The sequence below is a fragment of the Mauremys mutica genome, chromosome 1 (genome assembly GCF_020497125.1).
Source record: "Mauremys mutica isolate MM-2020 ecotype Southern chromosome 1, ASM2049712v1, whole genome shotgun sequence".
NCBI classification, from domain to species: Eukaryota; Metazoa; Chordata; order Testudines; family Geoemydidae; genus Mauremys; species Mauremys mutica.
Window position 1 is genome coordinate 83727651 of NC_059072.1, and position 12263 is coordinate 83739913.

The following is a 12263-nucleotide window of genomic DNA, read 5'->3' on the forward strand; positions in this document are numbered from 1 at the left end:
CTTGTGATCCCTTTATGACCTCCTTGAGGGCCAGGGCTGGCTCCAGCTTTTTTGCCGCCCCAAGCAGTGTGTGCGGGGGAACAAACCCTGATTGAGCTACCGCCGAAGTGCTGCCAAAGAGGAGGACCCGCCACGGAATTGCCACTGAAGACTGAAGCAGACCGATTGAGCTGCCGCCAAAGTGCCGCCCCTTTCTGTTGGCTGTCCCAGGCACCTGCTTCCTTCGCTGGTGCCTGGAGCCGGCCCTGTTGAGGGCGTCTAGCTGTCACCTTGCTTGGGGTGAGGTGTTCCTCTCCCTCTAGACTGTGGATTTAGCCTGCAATTTCTTGTGCTCTTCAGTGTAATCATATTAGCAAGTCTGAGGGCTTGTCTACACTTAAAAGGCTGCAGTGGCACAGCTGCATCGCTTCATTGAAGACACTACCTACGCCAATAGGATGTCTTCTACTGTCGGCATAGTGCTCTACCTCCCTGAGAAACAGTAGCTTATGGCAAGTTTCTTCTCTCAACATTATGCTGACTACCCCAGAAGCTAGGTCAGTATACTGCATCACTTGGGGTGTGATGACATAAGTTGTTAGTGTAGACAAGCCTGAGGTTACTTCAGGACTTGTGGTCCTATTATCTACCAAGGACGATGACAGGGTTAACCAGTGACCAGCCCATCTTCATAAAGCAAAGTATTTCTTTAGAACAAAAGCAGTACAGAGAAAACCTATCTTGAAAGTGATAAACAACATATATGCATGCCTGTCCTACCAATTGTCATCCATCTTCCACTTGGAGACCATGGTAGGTTTCAAAGTCCTTCCAACCCTTCCAGTAGGGTTTTGCCCTCTAGGTTAAATTATGCCAGTTCTTGGGTTGAGTGAGGCTGAACCCCCCTTCTGTAGCAGGCTCTCCACTTTATTCACTTCTTGGTTCTTTGTCTTCTGGGCCTTTTAAGTCCTGTCAAAACCAGTCTGTGCAATCTCTCCCTAGGCGTGGTACTTTGGCATACTTGTTTACTTGTCTAGAGGTTTGCAGCAATTACCCCCTAGTGCTGTTAGTTCCTGCTAGTTCATTTATGCTTAGTGACTGCCCTGACCCCCACAGTTACTGCCTTGCTTGTCTTGCTTCAAGAAAGAAGTTAACCTCTTCATCCCCATACAAAGTGAGAGGGGAAACTGAGTCACATATATTCTTTCATAAAAATATATCAGAAGTTTTCCACTTCTCCACATCAAAAAAGTCACATGGGAATGAATGGCTCTAGATAATGTTAATTGGATAGCTAAAGCTTTTTATCTCTGGGTTGCCACATCAAGTCAATGTCACACTTCCTTTCAGAACAAATGTCAAATCTCTGTGCTTGGCTATCCTGGCTCTACCTATTAGACTACACTCCCATCCCCATACTAGTAACAACTCAGAAATTCTGATCTCCAAAATCATTCTACTGCTTTCTACTACTACTTCTGTAATTCACTGGAGAAGTTCGTATTGCTTTCCTTTCTAATGGCTGCTCCACATGTGGGACATAGACATTTCTGTAGCTCATGTGGTCCATGTGAAGGTCCACAGCTCACAATCCTGCTGCCAAACTGTCATAACTATAAAGGGAAGGGAACAGCCCTCCTGTGTGCAATACTATAAAATCCCTCATGGCCAGAGACACCAAAATCCTTTTACCTGTAAAGGGGTAAGAAGCTCAGAAAACCTGGCTGACACCTGACCCAAAGGACCAATAAGGGGACAAGATACTTTCAAATCTTGGTGGGGAGAAGGCTTTTGTTTGTGCTCTTTGTTTGGGGGTTGTTCGCTCTTGGGACTAAGAGGGACCAGACATCAATCCAGGCTCTCCAAATCTTTCTGAATCAGTCTCTCATATTTCAAACTTGTAAGTAACAGCCAGGCAAGATGTGTTAGTTTTATTTTTATTTTCTCAACTTGTAAATGTTCCTTTTTGCTGAGAGGATTTTACCTCTGTTTGCTGTAACTTTGAACCTAAGGCTAGAGGGGGTTCCTCTGGGCTCTCTGAATCTGATTACCCTGTAAAGTTATTTTCCATCCTGATTTTACAGAGATGATTTTTACCTTTCTTTCTTTAATTAAAAGCCTTCTTTTTAAGAACCTGATTGATTTTTCCTTGTTTTAAGATCCAAGGGGATTGGATCTGGACTCACCAGGAATTGGTGGGGGAAAGGAGGGGAGATGGTTAAATTCTCCTTGTGTTAAGATCCAAGAGGTTGGATCGGTGTTCACCAGGGACTTGGTGAAGAAGTCTCTCAAGACTATCCAGAAAAGGGAGCTAGTATTTGAGAGTGGTGGCAGCAAGACCAGATCTAAGCTAGTAGTTAAGCTTAGAGGTGTTCATGCAGGTCCCCACATCTGTACCCTAAAGTTCAGAGTGGAGAAGGAACCTTGACGCAAACCATCTGGGGGCTCTTTAGATTGTACATGATGGAATTTGTTTTAACCAGTTTTCTTGTTTAAGGAATGAATTCACACAGTGAGAAAATACCCTTACTATGTTTTACGTTTAAAAAACCCATCCTTATCCATGAATTACAATGCAGTATGCAACAAAACATAGTATTCCACATTTCAGTCATTTGTCACATAATTTGATTGCTTGTGTTGCATATTAGCAGGTTGAAGGTTCAGAGGTATGGTCATGAAATTCATGTAATGCATGTAAATATTTTTAAAACTACCTTCTACCAGCTCTACAAAAAGATGTGGAAAGCAGATATACGGTATGTGTTTATAAGCATCTCACTCCGTTTTAAATAATTGCAGGGTCAAGCAAGACATGGTTTCTTTTTTGGTCATATTTTAAATAAATACTTGTTGATTATTGGCCTGGATCAGTAGTTATTTCAAATCCATGAGGACATAGTCTGTCCCTAATTAGAGGTCTACAACTCACAAATGACGCTAAAAGCCCAGTTTTAGGTTGCATGTGATATAGCATGGAGATAAGGTTATATGATGCTTAGTGCTAATCTGACCAGGGGCGGCTCTAGGCACCAGCAAAACAAGCTGGTGCCTAGGGCGGCAAAATGTAGGGGGCGTCCCCTGCCGCCGGGGAGGGCGGGAGGCTGGGCTGGCGGACCTGCCGCAGTCATGCCTGCGGGAGGTCCACCGGAGCCCGGGACGAGCGGACCTGCCGCAGGCATGACTGCGGCGGGTCCCCTCTTCCCGCGGCTCCGGTTGAGCTCCCGCAGGCATGACTGCGGCAGGTCAACCGGAGCCGCGGGACCACGGCACCCGCCGCAGTCATGCCTGCGGCAGGTCCGCTCGTCCCGGGCTCCGGTTGACCTGCCGCAGTCATGCCTGCGGGAGCTTAACCGGAGCCGCGGGAAGAGGGGACCCGCCGCAGGACCGGGGAAGGGCGGCGCAGCGCACCGCGCTGCTTGGGGCAGCCTGATTTCTAGAGCCGCCCCTGAATCTGACATGGAGCTTCTGGAACAGTTACAGCAATTGTCATCACTGGGTCTGAGCACCTTCAATATCTGTGTCCACTAGGCCAGCCACAATCCCTGTCTTCCAGTGATGGCACCTGCATAGGTAAAGACAGCTCCTCGTTCCCAGTCCCTTTTTTCCCCTTGGGTTCCTTAGACCATTTAATCCTGCTTGGTTCTTTTTTTTATTCTCAAGGAGAGAGGGGATCCTTCATGCTCAGGCAGCAACTACAACCCTCAGACCTATGGGCTAATCCTGATTACACTTGCTTTAACAATGTAGCATTTATAGCACCTTGGAATGAAGGGGTTAATGAAAGCCTTATTTCACCTTCTTGTATACTGACAAAAATTTAAGTCACCAGAAACAAGTATTCCCTTAGCATACTCTGAAGTTGGGCCAGATAGAGTAAGTGAAAACTAAGTCTCAGGTACTTGGAATTTGACTTATCAAGAGAAACTGAAGCAGGAGTAAATGAATTATTGTATCTTTTAGATTTGTAATTTCAGTTTTTTGTTCCTTTTAGCAAGGCATCCTGTCAAAACTAGCTGAGCTCTTTAAAAGCTCATTTCCTTTTTCACCATGTGAGAAAAAAGATGACCTACTCTACAGATTGGTAAGTAATTACTTTTTTATTTCCTTCCCCAGCCCCGAGTCTTCCTGTCTCTTACACCTCTCCTTGATCTATATTTTGCCCCATTCAGTGCCAGTCAGCAAGACTGACCCATGGGGAATTGATATATTCTTCAAAATTCATCAGTTTTTGGGAAACACTCCAAAGCTCACTGTGTACAACATGAAGGGTTGGGAAATGCAACATAAAGGTTTTTAAATGTAGATAAGGTAACTTTTACCTTAGGAAAGCTTGAGAAAAAGAGAAGATGTTATTTAAAACCAAAGAGACTGATTATAGAGTCCTACCTTCTTGATCCAGTTCAGCTGTAGAGAAAGTTAAGGATAAAATACCATACCGCTTATGTATTGCTTCCTAACTATTCAGATCTGGTTTTAAGTGCAAAGCCACTTACTTATATCAGAAATTATGCTCCTGATCATTTATATGAATGAGCCTTCAGATTTGTCACTTGGTTTGCAAGCATCTCTTCCATGATGGAAGCTGGTAAAACACATAGGGCTCAAATCACCCCTGTGCCAGAGCTGAACATGGCGTAGAGATTGGGGGGCTGAGTTAAAGGTAGGTTCATGCCACCTTTGCATCTTCTCTTTCCTGGGGCACACCTCAGCCACCAGCACAGGTTATAGCATCATGAGGTTGGACATAACTTGTGGCCAGTTGCCTGTGGCCCCTAGGTTTGACTGCATCTGATAGATCAGGGGTAGGCAACCTATGACACGTAAGCTGATTTTCAGAGGCACTCACACTGCCCGGGTCCTGGCCACCAGTCCGGGGGGCTCTGCATTTTAATTTAATTTAAAATGAAGCTTCTTAAACATTTTTAAAACCTTATCTACTTTACATACAACAATAGTTTAGTTATATATTATAGACTTCTAGAAAGAGACCTTCTAAAAACATTAAAATGTATTACTGGCATACGAAACCTTAAATTAGAGTGAATAAATGAAGACTCGGCACACCGCTTCTGAAAGGTTGCCGATCCCTGTGATAGATGGTAACAGCACCCAGGCACACATGGTGGGCCCTGTGCACCATGGGTTCCTGTTAGAAGCAGGTGGCTGTCTACCAGCTCAGGATGCCCACAGCATTTAAGGAATTACCTGTGGGCCAGATCCACTGGCATTGTGGTCCTTTGAATAAGCTGGTAAAGCTGGCATAAAGGAGCCAAGGTGTGGGGATGGATTGGGTCCACATTTCCTTTCACTCAGGGACTTGGCACCTGACCACTCCAGATATAGTAGGAGGAACACAGGACAGTTGTTTTGTGCCTTCTGTTTTCATTGAAATTTGCCAAAATAGTCGTGGATCGCTCTTGACTCTGCAGAGCTAGAGGAGTCTGATTTCCACTATCATTATTTCATTGTATGAATGACATAAGAACGCTGTCCTTAAATTCAGCCTTAAAAAAATTGGGAGAAGAGAATGTCCACATCTGTCCTGGAGTCCTCACAGATCTGCCAATTCCAGTCCTAACCCCTCATAATCACCACTTCCTCAGCCTACGAGGTCAAGATTTCCTTTACAGCTTGGCAACACTGCTCTGGAACTGCCCAGGAGGCAAAGAAAGGAACTCTTCTCCTGCCCCCACATAAACAGTATGTTACCTCCACAGCCATCCTAGCCCTGTTATCCTAGAAACCAAGAAACTGAGGTAGCTAGCCAACCCTGCAATGTGATGCAAAGCAGTACCTGTAGGGTACTGAACAGACTCAAGAAACAGAGGGTAGCCGTGTTAGTCTGTATCCACAAAAACAAGAAGTCCAGTGGCACTGTAAAGACTGAGGGCTTGGCTACACTTACAAATTTGCAGCGCTGCAGCAGGGTGTGAAAACACACCCTCTCCAGCACTGCAAATTGCGGCACTGCAAAGCGCCAGTGTGATCAAAGCCCCAGCGCTGGGAGCGCGGCTCCCAGCGCTGTCCGTTATTCCCCACAGGGAGGTGGAGTACGGACAGCGCTGGGAGAGCTTTCTCCCAGCGCTGGTGCTTTGACTACACTTAGCGCTTCAAAGCGCTGCCGTGGCAGCGCTTTGAAGCGCTAAGTGTAGCCACAGCCTAACAGATTTATTTGGACTTAAGCTTTTGAGGGTAAGAAACCCACTTCTTCGGATGCATGGAGTGAAAATTACCGATGCAGGCATTATAGAATGACACATGAAGAGAAGGGAGTTATCTCACAAGTGGAGAACCAGTGTTGACAGGGCCAATTAGATCAGGGTGGATGTAGTCCACTCCAAATAATAGATGAGGAGGTGTCAATTCCAGGAGAGGCAAAGCTGCTTTTGTAATGAGCCAGCCACTCCCAGTCCCCATTCAAGCCCAAATTAATGGCGTTAAATTTGCAAATGAATTTTAGTTCTGCTGTTTCTCTTTGAAGTCTGTTTCTGAAGTTTTTTTGTTCAAGTATAGCTACTTTTAAATTTGTTATAGAATGTCCAGGAAGATTGAAGTGTTCTCCTACTGGCTTTTATACGTTACCATTCCTGATGTCCGATTTGTGTCCATTTATTCTTTTACGTAGGGACTCTCCGATTTGACCACTGTACATGGAAGAGGGGCATTGCAGGCACATGATGGCATATATAACATTAGTAGACATGCAGGTGAATGAGCCTCTGATGGTCTGGCTGATGTGGTTGGGTCCTCTGATGGTGTCATTAGAGTAGATAATGGGGACAGAGTAGGCAACGAGATTTGCTACAGGAATTGGTTCCTGGATTAGTGTTTCTGTGGTGTGGTGTGTAGTTGCTGGTGAATATTTGCTTCAGGTTGGGGGGGATGTCTCTAAGTGAGGACTGGCCTGCCTCTCAGGGTCTGTGAGTGAGGGATTGTTTTCCAGGATAGGTTGTAGATCGTTGATAAAGTTCTGGAGAGGTTTTAGCTGGGCGCTGTATAGGATGGCCAGTGGTGTTCTGTTATTTTCCTTGTTGGGCCTGTCCTGTAGTAGGTGATTTCTGGATACGTGTCTCGCTCTGTCAATCTGTTTCCTCACTTCCCCAGGTGGGTATTGTAGTTTTAAGAACGTTTGATAAAGATCTTGTAGGTGTTTGTCTCTGTTTGAGGGATTGGAGCAAATCGGTTGTATTTTAGGGCTTGGCTGTAGACAATGGATTGTGTGATGTGTCCTGGATGGAAGCTGGAGGCATGTAGGTAGGTATAGCGGTCAGTAGGTTTCCGGTATAGGATGGTGTTCATGTGACCATCACTTATTTGCACTGTAGTGCCCAGGAAGTGGATCTCTTGTGTGGACTGGTCCAGGCTGAGGTTGATGGTGGGGTGGAAATTGTTGAAATCCAGGTGGAATTTTTCAAGGGCCTCCTTCCTGTGGGTCCATATGATGATGATGTCATCAATGTAATGCCAGTAGAGGAGGGGCGCTAGGGGACAAGAGCTGAGGAAACATTGTTCTAAGTCAGCCATAAAAATATTGGCATACTGTGGGGCCATGCGGGTACCCATAGTAGTGCCACTGACTTGAAGGTATAAGTTGTCCCCAAATCTGAAATGGTTGTGGGTGAGGACAAGATCACAAAGCTCACACACCAGGTATGCTGTGGCCTCATCAGGGATACTGTTCTTGACAACTTGTAGCAGGGCTTTGGAGCTGTGCTCCGGCTCCGCTCCAGCTCCAGGCGAAAACCTGCAGCTCCACTGCTCCAGAGCTGCTCTGAGCTCCGCTCCAAAGCCCTGGCTTGTAGTCCATTCTCATGTGGAATATTGGTGTAAAGAGCTTCTACATCCATGGTGGCCATGATAGTGTCTTCAGGAAGATCACCAATGCATTGTAGTTTCCTCAGGAAGACAATGGTGCCTTGAAGATAGCTGGTAGTATAGGGTCTGAGAAGACCCGAATTTGCTCCAATTCCTCAGACAATGACAAACACCTACAAGATCTTTATCAAGCATTCTTAAAACTACAATACCCACCTGGGGAAGTGAGGAAACAGATTGACAGAGCGAGACACGTATCCAGAAATCACCTACTACAGGACAGGCCCAACAAGGAAAATAACAGAACACCACTGGCCATCGCGTACAGCCTCCAGCTAAAACCTCTCCAGCACATTTTCAATGATCTACAACCTATCCTGGAAAACGATCCCTCACTCTCACAGACCTTCAGAGGCAAGCCAATCCTTGCTTACAGACAACCACCCAACCGGAAGCAAATACTCACCAGCAACTACACACCACACCACAGAAACACTAATCCAGGAACCAATTCCTGTAGCAAATCTCGTTGCCTACTCTGTCCCCATATCTACTCTAGTGACACCATCAGAGGACCCAACCACATCAGCCAGACCATCAGAGGCTCATTCACCTGCATGTCTACTAATGTTATATATGCCATCATGTGCCTGCAATGCCCCTCTTCCGTGTACAGTGGTCAAATCGGAGAGTCCCTACGTAAAAGAATAAATGGACACAAATCGGACATCAGGAATGGTAACGTATAAAAGCCAGTAGGAGAACACTTCAATCTTCCTGGACATTCTATAACAAATTTAAAAGTAGCTATACTTGAACAAAAAAACTTCAGAAACAGACTTCAAAGAGAAACAGCAGAACTAAAATTCATTTGCAAATTTAACGCCATTAATTTGGGCTTGAATGGGGACTGGGAGTGGCTGGTTCATTACAAAAGCAGTTTTGCCTCTCCTGGAATTGACACCTCCTCATCTATTATTTGGAGTGGACTACATCCACCCTGATCAAATTGGCCCTGTCAACACTGGTTCTCCACTTGTGAGGTAACTCCCTTCTCTTCATGTGTCATTATATAATGCAGGGGTTCTCAAACTGGGGGTTGGGACCCCTCGGGGGTCACAAGGTTATTACATGGGGGGTCGCGAGCTGGCATCCTCCACCCAACCCTGCTTTGCCTCCAGCATTTATAATGGTGTTAAATATGTAAAAAACTGTTTTTAATTTCTAAGGGGGGGTCGCACACACAGGCTTGCTATGTGAAAGTGGTCACCAGCAGAAAAGTTTGAGAGCCACTGATATAATGCCTACATCCGTAATTTTCACTCCGTGAATCTGACAAAGTGGTTTTTTACCCATGTAAGCTTATACCAAATAAATCTGGTAGTCTTTAAGGTGCCACCGGACTCCTCTTGAGTCTACAAAAACAACAAGAAGTGTTCTTGAATTCACTTCAGCACATAGTCTGCTCTATGGCTTCCTTAATCAAGTCTTCTCCAGTAAAAACTGAATGCAGGAGGGTATAAGATAATACCGAGTATCATTAATTTATTGTTATTTTATTTTAAAGAATTAGGGCCTTCAGATAACTATTTTCCTACTGTCTTCATAGTAGATTACTGAGTCAATGAGAAATACTTATCTTGGCTTTAATAATGCCAGTTGGATTGAAAACTAAAAATATTTTGGCAATGAAGCGACAAACTCATTGAGGTCTGTTAATGGCTTCTGACTGAAGAAGCTGCAGAAGAGAAGTATTTTCCCTTTTTACACTTACATCTTGCTTTAGACCACGTGCTGACAGTAAATTTTCATTGTGGTCTGTTTGAACACTCTTTTCATTGGAAAACTTTTGATGTTTTAGAGTTACGGTTTGCTTCAGTATCTGATTTAAGACTTCAGAGAGCTACTTTGGTAGGTAATATAGCCGCAGAGATTTTTTCTTTAAACCTTCTAGTTGAAGAAGGGGAAGTGCAAATGTTTGTGATGGCATTACAATCATTGGTACCACCCAAAGTTCCTGTTAGGTTTGGTAAGTCAAAGGTCCACAGGATCCCATGCTGTTTCATTCGTGGAGTCACAGCTCCCTTTGGAAAGGTCTTGTGGCTCTCTCCTGGAGAATCCCACTGCAGGTGGGGATTCTAATTCCAGCCAACTGACCTTGTCTTTGTCAACTGGTCCACAGCCAATTTTTGTAACTGACTGATTTGCAATGTCTCTATCTTAACAGCTGTTTGTTTGCTAGTGAAAGATGCTATAGAAAAAAGCTAGATTCATTTGAACACAACAGACTTTTCAGGTTGCAGTTCGACTTCCATTCTTCTGGTAAATTCTAGTGCCTACACCCATTCTAGTGGAAATACATTCATACAACCTGTAGCATGTTTCCAATTCAGCCACATTGTCCTCATTTAGGACCAGGTCGTGAGTTCAATGAAAGCATCTTTAAAGATGAGATGGCAGAAGAAGTTTTAGAATGAAACACATTTAAGAGAGCTGGTATAGCCGATTGTAGCATGTCTAAAATGCTGGAGTCTACAGAACTATAAACAATAAAGTTTTATTATTTTTTTAACAACTTAATCTCTACTCATGCCCTGTTTTTCTTTCACTCATTCGTGTTAAGGATGTTGGGTTTCGACTGGACTCTCTCTATACCATCCTGCAACAGGAAGTTCTGCTACATGAGGATGTGGAACTGATTGAGCTACTCGACCCCAGTATCCTGTCTGCAGGGCAGTCCAAGCAGCAGAAAAATGGACACCTTCCAACGCTACGCTCCCTAGCAACTCCTAATATTTGGTACTGTCCAGAAAACGCCTATCCCTGTGACCATTTAGATATACTGATGAGGAAACTATCAGCATGCTCTTTGCATAAGAGACTTTTACAAAAAAGTGTGTCTTCTCTCCTCTAAAGTCTTTGATTTAGGTTATTTGACTCCCCTTTGGTCTGCCAGGCCCAGATTTTTTAACTCCCTGGACACATTGAAAAGACCATTTTTTCCCTCAGGCTTTTGAAGAGAGGGTGGGTTGAACGCTGGTGAATAGTTACATGTAGTCCTTTTATTACATTGTATGTTTTAATTTATGGGATGGGCTCCCAGAACACATGAATGGCACTTATGGATGTTTTGACATATTTTATTAAATAAAGTGGTTGGTTAGTTCTTGAGCTTCTAAAGTGATGTTCTGATGGCTTTGATACATGTCTAGTGTAAGCACAATGACCTGGAGACTGGATTTTCCATTTCTGAGTTGAAAAGTTTATGGTATCAATTCACTTTTTTTATATTTTTAAACAATTTGTTGGACCCTTTAGCATTCCTGTTTTGGTTTTCTTCAGGCCAAACTTTTGTCTTTCTTTGAAATTTAAAAAGATAAATTTGTATTCCACTTCTCATGTGTCTGCAACATGAAGTGACAGAGGCAGGTCTGGAGAATTTTCTGCCATATGGTAAAAGTGATGAGAAGAACTAAGAGATGTGAAATGTATGAGAAGTTTCGTAGACTGTATCATACTACTGAGTTCATTATATTTACTTAATTCATGCTGCTAGTGATGTTGTCATCAGTGAGAAGGTTGTGAGTTCAATTCTTGAGGGGGCCATTTAGGGATCTGGGGCAAAAATCTGTCTGGGGATTGGTCCTGCCTTGAGCAGGGGGTTGGACTAGATGATCTCCTGAGGTCCCTTCCAACCCTGATATTCTATGATTCTAAGTACTTCATTTTAAAACAGGGCAGCAGGAAGTCTATTAGATATAGCAGGGAAGTTACAGAAGGATAATGAATTTCACACTGGTGTACAGGCCTTGTTTATAAAAGTTGCCTGCCCTTTAAGCCTATGACTCTGTCCTCTTAAAATTGATTTCCTATCCAGAATGTTTTTACACCCTACACAATGCTTTCTTTAACTCTGGGCCTCTTCTAAAATTTGTAAATCGTGTGAAAGTATTACGTACTATACTACATATTGAAATTGGTCGTCTTATTGTGGAGCTCTGTATTCGTATCTTTTTGGGTTTGCCTTCCAGTCTTGTAAGAGTGGGGGTCAAACACATTGAAGCTATGCAGAGTACCATATTGCAGGTGTTATGTGAAAATGCAAGTGGCTTATGAATGGTGTTGAAGGAAGAAAGTATCGGATTCACTAATCTGTAAATACTGGAGCTGGTTGGAAATTTTCCAGCGGAACATTTTTCCTTCAGAAAATGCTGATTAATCAAAATTAAAATGTTCCACAGAAACATGTGAATTTAGGTGCGATTCTACCTGATTTCCTGCCAGCTTACTGCCTCTGCAGTTTAAAGAAGCACAGGTTCCTGGCTCTGAGGTTCCCCAGCATGTGGTGGGCTGCTGCAGAGCCATGGCTTCTAAGCTGTTAGCTTCTCAGCAGGGGCGACTCTAGGGATTTTGCCGCCCCAAGCACGGAAGGGAGGCTGCCTCCGGCAGTTTGCCTGCGGAGGGTC

At 44.1% G+C, this 12263-nt stretch overlaps 1 protein-coding gene across 8 annotated transcripts in view; it reads left to right on the forward strand.

Annotated features, from left to right (window-relative positions):
• Window positions 1-12263, forward strand: part of VEZT (vezatin, adherens junctions transmembrane protein) — an 89391-nt gene that overhangs the window by 35449 nt on the left and 41679 nt on the right. For 6 of the 8 annotated variants that reach the window (XM_044981243.1, XM_044981252.1, XM_044981203.1 and 3 more), the window contains 2 exons: window positions 3974-4063; window positions 10421-10596. In XM_044981243.1, coding sequence (XP_044837178.1) covers window positions 3974-4063; window positions 10421-10596 — 266 coding nt within the window. The remainder of the gene's footprint in view (window positions 1-3973; window positions 4064-10420; window positions 10597-12263) is intronic. The other 2 variants (XM_044981220.1, XM_044981219.1) reach the window with 1 other exon arrangement.